General features: G+C 44.9%; 1 protein-coding gene and 1 long non-coding RNA gene across 3 annotated transcripts in view; one reads left to right on the top strand and one right to left on the bottom strand.

Moving 5' to 3' along the window:
* The window catches only part of MAMLD1 (mastermind like domain containing 1), a 121,288-nt gene that overhangs the window by 28,821 nt on the left and 76,830 nt on the right, over nucleotides 1-15,637 (top strand). The window contains exon 1 of one of the 2 annotated variants that reach the window (XM_065689308.1): nucleotides 10,517-10,779. The exons of the other annotated variant lie outside the window; for it this stretch is intronic. Within the exon in view, the coding sequence (XP_065545380.1) occupies nucleotides 10,726-10,779 (54 nt within the window). The 5' untranslated portion in view covers nucleotides 10,517-10,725. Of the gene's footprint in view, nucleotides 1-10,516; nucleotides 10,780-15,637 lie in introns of those variants that run through there. 2 annotated transcript variants of the gene reach the window in all.
* LOC136019281 (uncharacterized) lies at nucleotides 7,770-12,430 on the bottom strand. The gene is made up of 2 exons (XR_010614797.1): nucleotides 12,077-12,430; nucleotides 7,770-11,881 (listed from the first exon to the last, which is right to left on the bottom strand). It is a non-coding gene; the product is annotated as an uncharacterized LOC136019281 (long non-coding RNA).

Below are 15,637 nucleotides of genomic sequence, written 5' to 3' on the forward strand. Positions count from 1 at the left end.
AGGGGTGGGTTCTAAACGGCTGTCAAACAGGGATCATTAATATTGAAGATGTGAACTATCATATTCAAAGACAAGACTTTCTGGAAAGGAATGTGATAATTTAACATTGTACCTACTGTGTTTGTATCACAGCTTAGCTGGCTGTATCAGAGGTGAGCCCCAACGGAATAAACCACTCTTAGCTGCATGCTGCTTCATTTCATAGAATCATAGAATCATAGAATAGTTAGGGTTGGAAAGGACCTCAAGATCATCTAGTTCCAACTCCCCTGCCATGGGCAGGGACACCTCTCACTAAACCATCCCACACAAGGCTTCATCCAACCTGGCCTTGAACACTGCCAGTGATGGAGCACTCACAACCTCCCTGGGCAACCCATTCCAGTGCCTCACCACCCTAACAGGAAAGAATTTCCTCCTTATATCCAATTTAAACTTCCCCTGTTTAAGTTTTAACCCATTACCCCTTGTCCTGTCATTACATTTCATTGCTGTTAACTTCAGTTTAGCTGCCTGGAAAATACTTTCCCATAGGTCCTACAGAAATTGTGATCTGTGTTCATACTCGCATCTTACAAAAGCCTTTAAAACAGTGTGAATCCTGGTGAAGTTGCTTTCATCCTAGGACTGCTGCCTCCCCAAAGCTGCAGGATCACAGCACCAGAAACTGTAATAAGATCTGTGTTAAGTGACCAAGAGCAGTGGCAGTAGTACTGCATACAGGGAAGGGAGCACAATAATTTGGCTAGCGGGCTAGGGTTAGGGTCACCTGTGCTATAGGTATTTCAAATTCATCCAATTAAATAATATTAATTAGTGGTGGTTCTGTTCTCTGGAATAGTCGTGGCTGTTCTTCCTTGTCTAATAATGGACGAATGCCACCAGCTTCAAAAGTGATTTCTAAGAACTGATTAAGGAATATTGTTAAATTTAAGGAAGAATTAAGTCCTACGTATATGTTAATACATCCCCACTAGCACAGAGTGGCTTTTTGTTTTTCTCTGTCTGGAACGTGAGCAATTTATAGTCTCTTGCTGCATCTAATTAGAGGATCTGATCCTTAAATTGTAGCAGTAGAGGCTTGCGATTAAGTCCAATGTTTCCAGGCTCTATAACTGGAAGAAAAAAAAAGAAGGCTTCATCAAAGACTCAAGAGATACAACATTTAAAATCCAAAGTCAGATACAGCCAGAAGAAAAAGGCGCGATCTTAAGCAGATACGTGCCTGTCTTGGTTCAGATTCACAACACAGAGTGAAGGTAAACTTGCATTCAACATAGATATGTGGGATGAACTTGGCCCTGTATAGTTCCCTCCTTGGTACTAACAAAGATAAAAATACATCAGGATTACCAGCATCTAGGAAACCAGCATATGGTGCTACTGCAGAATGTAATACTAATATATTTTAGAGAACTGTTTTTTTTTTTTTTTTCTCTTTTTGTGCAATTCCTCGTTAATCCAGATGCCATTCATTCTCTGCCTGGATTTGTCCGGCATTTTTCCCATTAAAAGAGAGGATATGCTTGAATTAATTTAATTGCCAAATGTTTTGTTCAAATAGCTGTGACAGAAATAACTTTTAGTAGCCAGGTTAAATAGTCCCCTTCACTGCAGCAGTTAATGCTTATTGTTGCTGTCAGCCCCTCTGCATTGATTAGGGATCATACTGCTGTTAGTGGCTTGGGAATTTGCAGTGCTTCCTTTTCTCTCAGACTCTGTCCTTTCTTTTTTCTGCAAGAGCAAGATCTCACCATAATCTGGGAATAAGTTGTTTTCAAATACTTTAGGAAAAGCCAGAGTACTCAAAAGGAGTTGAGGTTCATTTCCAAGCCAGATGAAAGTCATATTTGAATGAGTATGTCTGATCCTTCACTAGTGTAAATAGCCATGCTTCCATGGGGCTATACTGTTCCCATGAAGTAGGCATCAGCCAGGTGACCTCCCCTGTGACTGGAAGTCATCTACTCACATTTTCAGTCCTCCCTGGCAAAGCACAACTTCTCTCGATTTAATGCATAAGCTACAGTTGAGGCTGCTCTCAATAGCAGCTGGTGCCCGAGAACTGCAGAGCAGGGTGATCACCATCACCTTTCTGATGGGAAATGCCTTCTTTGGTCCAGTCCCAGCTGCACTAGAAGGGAGGGAGGGAGGCTTTTCATGTACCTCACAGTCTTTACCTGCAAAGGTTAGACTGGCTGGTCATAGGAGGGCTCCACCCTTTTCTGTTGCTCCCTGCACTGTATAAAAACAAGTGAGGATGAAGTGACAAGACAAAAGAAAATGCAATGCTGTTGATTCTGTCATTTCTGCCACTGCTGTCAGCCCTGAAGCTTTTGTATTTTAGTAAACAGAGAACGCATTATGACATGCAAGTGACTTGAGAAAAGTGATGGTAAACAGAGATTTCTTTTGGGGAGAAAAACATAAAATCAAAACCATGCTCTGAACACTGAGATGGGTATGCCCCAGAGAGAGCATGCAGCATCCCTTATCAAATCCTACAAATGCTATTGAGCTTTCATAAGCAGCTAATGACTGAGCCATAAATGTCCAAAACCTCCTAACTCTTGTGTTGATCTGTAAAGTCCTCTGTCAGTGGACAGATAACCACTGCTGAGCCCATGGTACAGTACAGCAGGTCCTGGTCACACGGGCATTCAACAAGCAGTAGGGCAGAGACAGACCCACCTCCAACTGGGAGTGTTCCCCTTGGAGAAGGGAGGGCAGCAGAGTGAGTAGCTGGGATTGGAGGCATGAGCATGGCAGAAGGACCAAGAGAATGACTTAAGGAGTAGTAGGGACAAATGAAGAAAAGCTGCAAAGTAATGCATGAGCTGACTGGGAGTAGGGGACGAGCAGGGGAACATCAGGATGCAGGGGGCCAGGCTGTGAGGACACCCATGCCCAAACTCTTAATGGCTGACAGTGATATTACCCTTTCTTTCTAATCTTTACAAGTGCTGACAGTTCAACTATCACTCTCAGCCCTAATGAATTGAGTTACTATACCCACCATCCTTTTGCACTTGCATGTTGTGTAACTTGCTCGTGACAGATCTGTCCCTAAAAGTAGTTAAATTCAAGCTGTTGGAGAAGCTGTATGAGGGTGTACCTGTCTCCTAATTTAAAGATGCTCCATGAAATCTTTTGAGCAATTTCCTTTTAGGGGGTGAGTGGAGCATAGTGCAATTTCTCAGAACAGTGCCTTCTTGTTAATTTTAATAATGTATATTTCTGGATGGGTGCCATAGTTGTGCAAGTTGTCCTTCTATCATATTGAACATAAAAATGCATCTTAATAACTGGTATTTATTCCTGCACTGAAGGGTTGCAGGGCTTTATTTTTTGGCTCAAGAAACCTGACACTAGTTGAGACAACACATATTTTTGTACAAGGCAGCAGCGGCTAGCAAATGGATGCATATTTATATGACAGGATATGCTCAGTAGCCCTGGGAAACCAAGATTTGAAATCAATAATTTCTACTAAATCACAAACTGACATTGGCAACATTCTAGTCTGACTGACTCTGTATCATCACAGACACTCTTCCTTAATAAACAGAACATACGATGTTTCATGCATTGGCTTTGCATTTTCTTGACAACTGCATAAAAGTGTAATTTCCATGCTGGATCCAAGGGATCTCTGACAAAGGGAAGAGGGTAACATTTGTTTCTGTGGGCTTATGCTTTTAAATCTCAGGGCCAATTCTGCCATCAGGTAGTTTATGAATATTCATGTAAATTGTTTTGAGTTGAAGAATATGTAACTTTGCCATGTATCTGGCATGGAAATTATAGTTTGACAGTCATGAAATAGAGAATGCTTTAAAAAATAGCGTCAGCTCTAGCAAAGAGGACAGCTCTAGGAATGAAAGGGAAAATTAAGAAGGATGTGTGTTTCCTGAAAGAAGCAGAATTATGTGATCCTGTCTTAAAAACAGTGAATATAGAACCATTTTTGCAGACTTAGATATTTAAAGCAATTGGAATCTCTTGTATCAGATATGGGCCGGCATCTGACATTCTGTTGACTTCTAGAGGAGCTGAGGCAGGTCCATAGGTTTCTGATCATTGCATATGTGTATGAACTGTATGATCCAGCAGTGAGAAAGCAGCAAAGCTAAAATTATCACTAAGCCTTTTTTGCGTTATTGTATCTTCTGAGTGGTGCCTTACTTGCAGTCAGGTACAGGAGTCAAATAAGTGTTCTATTGCCCAGGCCTATTTCTAACTCAGAAATTCAGAAAGCATTGCCTGTTGCTGTTTGCTGCTGATCCGATAGCCCTTCCATGGGATGGAAGCTGCTTTTGTGCCCACTTGGCTGCTGGAGCTCTGCAGCAACTGACAAATGTGAGAACACTACTGAATATAACACTTGGGAGAAAAGGCATCTCCTGGGTAGTGACAGGCATTGCAAATGCAGGCTCATTTAAATGATGCCTGTGTACTTGCACATATAGTTTCAGTTGAGCTCATGATGGCTTTTAGTCTTAGATGTAACGGAGGCTGCAGGTGAAACGTGCTGCAACCTCAGCCCTGCCACCCTGTGCCCCAAAACCCCAATGCTGTCACTTGGAAGGCCAGCGCATGGTCTGTGCTCACGAGGCAGAGCCAGCAGCACCCACACAGGGAGCATGCTGTATAAAAGGCAAGATGTTTTGTGCACAAGTCAGAGCTGGAGAAATATCATTAATTAGCAAACTTTTGCAGTGTATCATTGCTCAGAATACAGCTATTAAATGTGATATTATGTTCACTTGTACTATCTTCTGTATTTTAAATGGAAAATCTTATTAGCTGCAAGACAATCAGGATTGAAATGACCCAAAGTGCCATACAAAGGCAGTTAAACACACTGGTCATAATGCAGCCTTCCAATAGCAATTTTTTTGGTCTTGATGAAGGTGCGTCAGGTATTTCATAGTGTTCTAATATTGCTTCCTAGCCTCAGTCATAGTGGAGATCTGCATTCAAGAGCACTTTGCAGCTTTGTATGGCCTGAGTGCAAGTAGGAATGAAGAGAGGTAAAATATTGTAGAGCTAAATCCTGCAGGCCAGATCTCACTCAACTAAAAATGAAATGCCTGGGTAAGATCAACAGACTTTTGTTTACATGAAAAGATTTTGAGTAGTGGTCTTCAGTTTGGGATGTCAGTAGGGCTGGGATTTTAAATCATGCAGGACTAGATCACACCAGTGCTTATGGTGCAGATGTATGTGTGCTTACCTAAGCACTCCAGTAATCCCTTCAGTTTCTGAGAGTCATACAGAATGTTAAGCATGTGCTTAAGTGTATCTTTGAGCTGTGCAAATAATTGATTTCTGTATATAAAATATAAGTGCAGAGTAGATTGATTTGGAACAAGTATTTGGCAAGCAGACATTAACAACATCATTTTAACTTTAGTAAAAGCTACATACTTTATGCTACGTACCTTCCTATGAAAATTACTAATTCTCTTCACTGCTAAGCACAGAGATTCTGGTTAGATCTGTGTCTGGTTTTCTGTACCACAGACAAAATCAGCAATCAGCTTGATTTATATGATTTCTTAATTTAGTTCATGTACCCACTGTTATCATGTCAGTCCATCCTCTGATGCTTTCATATAAAAGCTCTTCCATGGACACTCATGTAAATAACGACCTGCTGAAGGAAGAGTTGATCCTGAATTCTTCTTTCATGTCCAAATCAACAAAAAGCCATGCTTCAACCCATTAGCTACAAGCTACTCACAAACAGAAGCTTTTTCCTTGAAGCTTCCTGTTTTCCTAAAAGTAACATTTCTCTAAAAAGTTAGAATTGATACATTAACAGTTATACGTATTTTTCCATACGACCTAGGAAATTACTTAATGTAGCAAGCATTATTGAGGAAATTCAATTTGTTTATTGATGCAATTTATCTATTTTCAGGCATTTCCCATATGCTTTTACTAGGTAACAAAGAACGTCCAATTAAACACATTAAAAAATGACCTGAGATGTTTTACTCAACACATGATGTTACTGACGGTATAATGGGTTTCAGAAATGAATTGAAATTTTGCATGCATTAGCAATCTCATCTCCAATAAATTATACTGTACTATGGGGGAAGTACACAAAGGACAGGAGAGCCCTTCTGGTTCTGAGTATCAGCCAGTTACAGACTGAGCTTAGAAACTTAATACTTAGATACTTGCTAAGAAACTTGCACAGCTACATGCAATTTGGCCTGCAGTCATTCAGTAAAAGTTTCTTTTCTATCTTTCAAAGCATCAGCTGTTCCCCATGGTCAGAGACAAGATACCAGAATACGTAGATCACTGATCCAGGCTAGCATAGAAAAGCAATACTGACAAGTCAAACTGAAGAAGGTTTATCTAGACCCCTATCTCTGCCTGAAATCGGTTGCTACTAGACCTTTAGGGAAGAACCTGCTTTGTACACAAGACATGAGCAGGGAGTGTCTGTCCTCCCCTCAGGTTGCCTGCCAGCCTCCAGCAGTTAATGGTTCAGAACCAGAGGTCACATCCAGACCTTCGTGTTAAATAGCCATGGATTAATTTGCCTTCCATAAGTACTTCCATAAGTACTCCTATCCTTTTTGAACCCATTTACTCTAAAGTGTCCATTCATGGGAATGATATCCACTGTGTGATTTAATGCTTTCTGAAAATTGATATTACTGGTATCTCCAAGAAAATACTGGCTAGGTGCATCTTTGACCTGATGGGAATTCTTACATTCTTATTTCTATTATACCGACTTGTGATTATGCCACAGTTGTCTCTGTTCCTTGAAAGCAAACGCATTTACTGTGTTTTTCTGTCAGAGGAATAATTTCTTTTTATATATATTCTTCCTTATCATCTTTATGTTTGGTCTAACAATTACCTTCACTGTGGGATGAAGCTGTCTACATCCCAGTTTGTATGTATCTCCCTTGAATTTTGCACCTCATGCTCACATGCTTGTGTTTGGGGTAGAATTAGGACAAACTCATGTTTTAGCTTATGAAGACTTGTGTATATTTGTTGCGGTTTGTGTGATTTTACTCCCTGGAGCTTTGCTTTCCATTCCAGCTCCCAGTAAGCACACATACTCCAAGTGTATTTCAGCCGAAGCCATCTATTTCACCTGATTTCAGGCCAAAAACGTGCAAGTAGCAAGCATCACATGATTTCCATTCATCTGATTCTGGGTCACTGACAGATTTGTGAATCCTTCAGTGAATCCATGGTGAGTCCTTGCCCTGCTCAATTGCTGCTCCCCTTCAGTGCACAAGCCATGCTGCAGAGCAGCCCCTGTCTGCTTGGACTTCTGCTATCCTTACTGATGTCAGGAACAGCCAGAGGCCAGCTGGGAGCCAGGCACGGCTCTCTTGGGAGAGCAGAGTCCCAGCATGCAGGTTACCTGGATGCCCGGGTTGAGCATGTTTAGTTCACACCAACCTGAAAGATGCAAATCTTTTCTCTAGCCCTTGGCCATCTTCACTAGTGCCTGTTGCTCACACAGCTTGTCAAGGTTGTCTTGGAGTCTGTGATCCTTTCACTTGAACATAACACTTGGCAGTTACTTAGCACATTGCAGCTTTCCAGCTAGTGATTCTCCTTTGGTAAAAGGATACTGCTTTTTCAAAAACTATGGAGTGCAGGACAAGCATTGGTCCAGTCTGGGTGATGGGGGGGAGGGGGAGGGAGAATATTGTGAGGAGTTAGGTTTTAATTGTTTGGTTTGGGGTTTGCTTTGAGAAAAAAAACAGTTCAGCGTGCTCTTTTCATCAATTGCTTATTTTTTACATCCAGTTACAACTTCTCAGCTCTCAGGCTGGCTTTTGAATAAATCTCTCCACTTGGAAAGAAAGGATGCTCGTTTTGTTAGAGAACAAAGCCAATTATGTTATCTATTGATATTAAAGATGCTAAGTGAAATATGGCAAGCAACTGTAAAACTGATAAAGAATAGGATTAATCCCAGGCACTCAGGCCCAGGTTTGATGCCCAGCCTTGGGGGAAGTGTTCAAGGTACCACAATACATTTTAGCAAGCCTCAGCCCGTGGCCATAACAGCCTTGATATCTTTACAATTGCCTCTTCCCTGCAGAATCCCACAGCTCACCTCTTCAAAATAAGACAGAAGCACAATAATACAATAATAAAATAATCTGCGATTTGCTTAGGGTAAGCCTAGCCTAGGAAGATAAAATACTGCCCTGAAGAAGCCAGTGAAAGTTTAGTCATTGATTCCAGAGCAGCCAGGGATTCCCCCAGGTCAGCTGTAGTAAATATGCTTAAAGAAAGGGCTCATAATTTAATCACTGAAGATGAGAATTTCAGCTCTGAAATCCCCTGTTTAGCCATTACCCATTGCCGAACACGAGTGATGTCTGCAAGGGTGTAACTTTTTGTTAAATGCTTACACTGCCTGGAATTAGGCTTCTGTGCACACCCAGACCTGTCCTTGTGGTGATACTGTTGAGCATCCCAGTACAGACCTTGAACCTTTGCCTGATCAACCCAGAGCTTCCTTTTGGAAAGGTCATTTGGTTTGGTTTTATGAAGTGACCAAAGCAAATGACAGTCCTTGGGAAACACTGCCATTTGTCAGAAACTTCAGATGTGTGGCAAGAGTCATGAAAAATGTGGTTTGTCCAAAACTTCTGGACACGTCTGGTGTGCTCCGTAGGTGCTGCATAGAACAACCGACATGCACTTACAATGCATTCATCATCTGATCATGGTGGTGTTGGTAGGACCAGTATATCTACAGAATGTGGGAATCCCAGTGTCCTCCACATGTTCCATCCACGTGTATTTTAGTCCAAAACACTTCAAGCTGAAATAAGGGACCTCTTGCTCACACACATCTATCATCAGGGGAGGGTTCGAGGCATTGTGTATAGGGCAGACAGCAGCACCTCCTTGCAAGTGGAGCTTATGCTGTGTCTTCACTGAGCTTGCTTATTCTAGGTGACTCCTGCTCAGCATGTTGGCCCTTTCAGATCCCATCTTGATGCTCTAATACTGTGTTTGAGCCTTGGCATTTCAGGCAGGGTTGTAGATTTGATCTGGGCAGCTCAATGATACACCTCCTCATAGACACTGCCCTCAGAATTCAGGGTGTTCATACCCCCACAAATTCAGTATTTTTATACTACTTTTTCTCAACAGAAAAATTACATCAGAGTACCTTTAAACATTATACAAGACAAAATCAACATAAAAGAAAACCTCTTCCAAATGATGCCAACTGAAGTAACACCAACACTGCTCAGGGGAGCCAGCCTGTTGTTACAACAGTGACAGAAAAGTTGGAGGCCTCAGCAAAGGTGAAAAACAATGTCTCTCTGCTAATGAACTGGTATTCCTGATATTTATCAGCTCAGAGTACAAAGATGGGTTTAGGCTGTAAGTTAACTGCAAATTGAAGATGATTGCTGTCTGGAGGGCTTTCAGGACAGTGAGGCCAGATTGTGGCTCCGCTTGTATGTATTTGGCTGCAGTAACTGGGCTTTATTCAAATAACTTAATTTTATAAAACATAACTTACTAATATTACTATTTTAGGAATTATTTAAAAAACTTAGACACTTTATTAGAAATGTTTCTATGGCTTCCACATCTCATCCATTGGGTCAGTGTAGCAGGACAGGGTTTCTAGCATCTCCAGTGTATTAAGACAGGAGTGATAACTGTACTGATTTAGCAAGGTAATGAAATTACACCAGCAATTAGTTGTGGACCCAGTGTGCTCTCCTAGCTGCCTGCAGCTTCCTTTTCCCCATCCTTTCTGCACACCCAAGGGGAGGTTGGAACAGGTTCTGAGCTTTTGGTTGATGGTCTGTCAAAATTCCTATTCAGAGATGACGGCTTGTAGCAAGCACATTTATAGTCATATGAGAAGTGTGTGGTTTTATGGGAGGTCTCCTTCTTCAGAGTTTATCTGTCTTCAAAAATACAGCTACATAGCCCAAAAGGTGAGAATGAAACAACTCTGCTCTTTCCTTCTCAGTAACCTGGGTTCACCTGTGTGAGAGGAGTTTAACCCTTTTATGAGTGTTAAGAATTTTGTATTGTAATGGCATAAAGAGACAGGAAACTACACTTTTTAAAGAGTAACTCAAACCTTTTCATGCATCGGGCTCTCTTTTCAGTGATTTGTACATTTCAGCTTGGAAGAAAATGATATATATTATCCACTGATTGCCTGTCTTTTTTGGAGCTACCCTACTTTTGTACTAAATGAACATGAAGCTCTGCAAAGAAGGCGCTAAATACGCCAAGCTACTGTTTGCATGTTAAATACTGTCCCTTGGCTGCGTGGTTTTCGCCTTCTTGCACAGAAGGAAAAAAATTAAGATCTTTGGGTCTGTGAGGTTTCCAGTTTCTGAAGAACGTGTTACTTCCCCTTTAAGCCCGGAGCCGGTCGTGTGTGTGTATGTGTGTGTGAGTGTGAGTGTGTGTCTCCTCCTCTTTGAGTGACACAGCACTTAGATATGCCTATCAGTAACTTAAACCCCACAAACTCCACCTTCTAAGTGAGGAAGCTGTGGGTTGATGGAAATGTAGTGAGCAGATTGAGACAGACAGTGAATCATTAGCAAACTGCAACGCCAGGATGAACTTGTCTGGAACCTAAAAGGAGAAAACAGCCGGAGAGTCCTTCGCGGTGCTGGGTTTTGCTCAATACAGCCAAAGTGGATCTAAAAGCCGGTTGATCCCCAGTCCAAGATGCTGCTGGTTTCCCAGCGGGTAGAAGCACCACGCATGGAGCCTCATATTCCAGTAAGTAGCATTTGCAATTGATACGGGCTGGAAAAGTAGGAGTTGATTTAAAAGGGCTGAAGCACCCTCGGAAGAGTCGCTCGCCCAGGCGCTCTCCGCCGGGCGGGTAAAGTTTGGAGACGCGGCTCGGGGCATCGCCCGCGGCGGTGCGGGGCTGCGCAGGGCTCGGGGGGGGGGGAGACGCGGCCAGCAGCTTGGGGTGAGGATCCCGCCTCCTTCCTGGGGAAGGCTGGGGGCAGCCCGGGAGGGGGACGGGGTTCGCGGGGCGATGTGCGGTGTGGGCTGCGGGGGGGGAGAGCCCCGGCGGCGGCGGGGACGCTCCGGGGGTCTGTGTCATTGCTCGTGTGGCGACGTGCGGGGCGGATGCTGCCGGTCTCGGCCGGTGGGACCGGGGCTCTGCCGGCCCATGGGTCCGTATGCGCGCGCTGTCGGGCGGGCAGGCTGGCTCAACCCGGCGAGGGGGTCCTTTAAACTCCCATCAAACAGGGAGGGAAGGACAAACCCAGCGTCGCAAGGGGACTCCGCCGGGAAGGTGTCACACGCAGAGGGGCTGGTGTTGGTCTGCATCGTGATGGTTTATTTAGTAACTCCCGGCATTTGCGCTGGCAGCGGCGTGCCGGGTTATTCGGGGAGTGTGAAGCGCGCGTTATAGAGGCAGAATTTTGAACAAAAGGCTCCGCCGAGCCCCGGAGGAGCCTTGGGTTGTTCCTGAAGGGAGAGCGGAGCCCGGCGCGAGCCTCCCAGTGCCGGTGCCGAGCGCGGCTTCAAAGCGAGGGGACGGAGTGAACGCGGTGCGTTTTGCCGCTCTCCCCGCGACGCGCGCGTGTGTGAAATAAAACGCGTGCTGACTCACGGTTTAAACTGTTTTGGTTTCTCATCCTGTGATTAAGATCGGGGGTTAGAGCGATTGTCGGGTAAACAAGGCGCTCGTTGACTCGGTCCCGCGTCTCCTTCCAGAGCCCCGGTCAAGAGGCGAGCCCTACGCCGCCGCCTGCCCCGGCCTGTTGCTCTGCCAAGGGGCACGGCGGCTTTTGTTCGGGCTCGGCTGGCAGGGGGTTGTCACCAGGGTGACTCGAAGGGATCCCGGGGAGAACGGCCGCTTCTTGGAAGAAACCAAGCTTTGGTTTCCTTTCACACCGCCCTCCCCCCCCCCCCCCCCCGCCCCGGCGGAACAATAAATTAAAAGGCCGCTTTTGTTTTCCACGGTGCTCCCGGCGGGGGGAGGCGGCGGGGCAGGGAGGCGCCGCGGAGCCGCGGCCGGGGCGGTCCCCGGTGCCGTGCGCGAACGCGTGGTCACCTCGTCCCGTCGGAAGCAGATGAGCTGTCGGGGACCGGCCGCTTGCAAGGAGCCTCTCGGCACGGGAGCCCGCCACCGCCTCCGGCCCCGAGGGGGGGGAGCCGCTTGGTCCCTCCCCCTACCCGCCACTGGGGACATTAAACTGCGTCTGGCCCCTTCCCCGCGCTGGGGGCGGAGGCACCGCCCCCCCACTTCCACCCCCAGCTGCCGCCGTGCGGCCGCCCCGGCTCGGGCTTGCTGTCGGTCGGTCGGTCGGTCGGTCGGTCGGTCGGTCGGTCGGTCGAGGTGTGGGAGCGCCGGGAGGGGCGAGTTTCTCCCGGTTATATAACGCGAGTGTTTCCCTGCCTGCCTCTGTAATCCCGCGTAATGACGAATGCCCGGGGGTTGGGGGGGTCCCGGAGCTCCCCCTCTGGGCCGAGTTGATGGGGAAATAAACCTGCTGATGTGCGGGGTGGGCCATATGGTGTTTCTGTGAGAGAGGAGATGGAGCCGGAACGGCCTTGAACCTGCCGGACCCGGCAGCTGTTTGCCAACCCCCCTCACGCTCATGCGGGCATCCTTCGGTTGAGCGCGTCCTTGCTTTGCCTCGTTACCCCAAGCTCGGTGCCCGCCGGAGCGTATTCACCGTGCGAGTGGAGTGGCGGCGGCGGAGGCGCCTGTCGCGCCCGGGGCCGCCCCGCAGCGGCGGGGGCTGCGGCCGCGCTCCACCCGCTACCGGCGGCAGGAGCAGAGGAGGGACACGCCAGCACCTAAAAAACCAGCGACATGGTTCTGGCGCTGACCATTTTCAGTTCCCGCTCCTTGCCATGTGTCTGGAAGGAGGGGGGGAGGCAATTTGGGAAGGATGCTCCGAGCTGCAGGGAGGCGGTGGGCTGGGGGACCGAGATACACGGAAATTCCATGTTAGGAAAGCATTAGCAAGGGGTGACTTCTAATGTTTTCCTGCCACTGACGTTGACAGTGACACACATGTGTGGGCTGAAATTGGAACGTCACTGAGTTTTTAAACTCAACCAGGAAATAGGCTGTTGCTCAGGGATAAAAAGCAAATAGTGTATATTGTGGGGCAGGTAACAGGCAGTTAGCAGCTTCTCTTGAGTGAGGGAAAAGCTGTTTAATGTTTAGAATTGAGCAGCTCAAATTTAATTGAGTTCTTTACTTTCAAAGGGTTTTAGTATTTTTTTTTTTTTAACTTGAAGTTTTCAGTCTCTTGATTTTAATCCTTTTAACTAATTCTTCGGAATCAGAAAAGCAAATATTGACAGGGCTTCACTTTTAGTCCCTTGTAACTAAGTAGTTTGAACCTGCAGAGTCTCTTGGATTTGTTTTAAAGCTAAGGCTTGGGGGGTTTGTTTTAAAGTTAAATGATTTGGGGGGGAATAGTAATTGCAAGAGACATTTATTAAGCTCTTTTTTGTTGTTTCCTTTTACACAGGTAGGGGTGTTTTATAAATACCGTGTTTGGTTTAGTTTTTCGGGTTTGTTTTTTTTTGGGTTTTTTTTTTTTGTTGTTGTTGTTTGTTTTGTTTATTTTGTTTTTTACTGACCTTGTTACAATGTGGCAGCATTCAGAGATTTAAAATGGGATTAGGGAGCTGTTGTGCTAGGTACTTTCTGAACCTACTGGAAGATTTGGCAGGAGTTCATGATTCAAGGTGTCAGGCTGACTTAAATGGTCCCTAACCTGCCTGGAGGCAAGTGTAGGGCAACGATCAACCTAGGAACTGGCATCATGAGAGAGGAGAAAGTTAGGAAGGCAGAAGGTAACACAAGGGCAACAGTAAGTAAAATCCCTGAGTTGTCCTGTAGGTTAAGTAGAGTGCAGCTCACTGGTTCCCAGTCATTTAATCAATAAATGTTCTATGTTACTTGCTGTTCTGATGAAAGTCCCCTTAAAATAACTTTTATGAGTACATAGCCATGGGAAAGTGAAGTAAATCTTGCAGAAGCTGTGACAAAGGGACTTATCCAAACTGGGGAATGGAGTAGTAGCAGGTTGTCTGAGCTCCTTAAATAGGGGAAAAGACAGGATCCCGGATTTTCATTGTTCCCTTGTGCTGGCTGCTTCTGCGCGTCAGCATTTTTCAACATTCAGGTGAAGGTGACTGTAAGTTCCAGCTCATGAGTGATAGGTATGGTCTCCAAATAAAGATAGCTAAATCAGTTTAAATGATGCTGGCACCTCTCCAAGGAGCCCTCTTTGTATCTGATACATTTGCGACTCCTTTAAGAAAAGTAATGTTGCACGCTGCTATTTTTCCTCTGTGGGAAGAGCAGGAGAGTAACTCCTCTGAAGCCTTTTTATTCTACCTGGTGTTCCAGTTTGACTTGCTATGTTAAAAAACAAGTATTTTGAACTGAAAGAAGCAGAAGACACACCAAGGCTTTCTGCTGGACTGTTTTATATCAATATTGATTTTTTAAGGGGGGTTGTGTTATAAAAGGGGAGCTTTTATCCCCCTGAGCTCTTTGGCAATTATCTTCTTGCCATAAATGTTGATACGAACATAATGGATGTAACTAAAAAATCTCCTTATCCCAGCAGAAAAAGCTGACTGTTTGTTGGAGCAGAGAGAATGCTGAGAGTGTGAATAGACAAACCCATATGTCGCTGGTGAGAGAGATAAATGATGGACGAACAGGAGTTGGTTACTATGGATCAGCACAATAAACCAATTCCCGTCATACACCTCTCTTAATAATATACCAGTTTCAATGGCATTGACGGGTAACCTAGGTAGCACCAGTCAACTGTAAGTTTTTCAACTGTTCTTTTATACATATCAAAGAACAGTTGGGACTGTTCTAATTTTTTCAGATGTTGAGTGCTAAAATTATGCAAAACTTCCTTCCTTGCCAGGGATTTTGAAGGGGAACTTTGGAGCACTGATGTAAGATGCCGAATGTGCACAATACTGTTGTGTATTCACAGTCAGTTTTGGTTTGTGCACCTATGTAAAAGGGGCGCACACAAAAAGGCAACTGCTTTTCAAATACATGAAGAAACTGTTTAGGCATTTAGTAATACCCTCGTTAGTGGTGTTTCAGATTGGACCAGATATTGGAAGATATTGCAGTATTGTTTTGAAGTGAAAATAGCTAAAGAACAATGCTGGGTTATTAAAGAAAGAACAACAAAACCCAAACCCTGACCATGTAGAATAGGCAGTGATCAATATCACAGTTTTAACTTGCTGTAACCCATTTCAGATCTGCCAGCTGCTGAAGGGAAACTTTGCAAAACAGTGTGCTTGCATTGAGGTCTCCTTCCTGTGTTCTTTATTATTACTGCTAGTGCTTCGCACAGAAAACTGGAGTCTTTGTCAGTTAAAGGTTTCACTTTATGTTCTTGTCTTTTGGTGTATATTTTTCCCTGCAGTTGCTGTGAACCAGCCTTTTTGCTCTCTTCAAAATGAAAGTATATCTCAGGGTGACAGTGTAAGCAAGGCTCATGGCTCTGGGGATACAACTCAATCTTTTTCGAAGTCACCAGTTGCACTACCAGAGCACGACGCAGAGAGGGATAGCTAGAAAATGCAAATGAGCTATGAAGAGTGTTTA

This window comes from Lathamus discolor, chromosome 9 (assembly GCF_037157495.1).
Source record: "Lathamus discolor isolate bLatDis1 chromosome 9, bLatDis1.hap1, whole genome shotgun sequence".
Classification (NCBI taxonomy): Eukaryota; Metazoa; Chordata; class Aves; order Psittaciformes; family Psittacidae; genus Lathamus; species Lathamus discolor.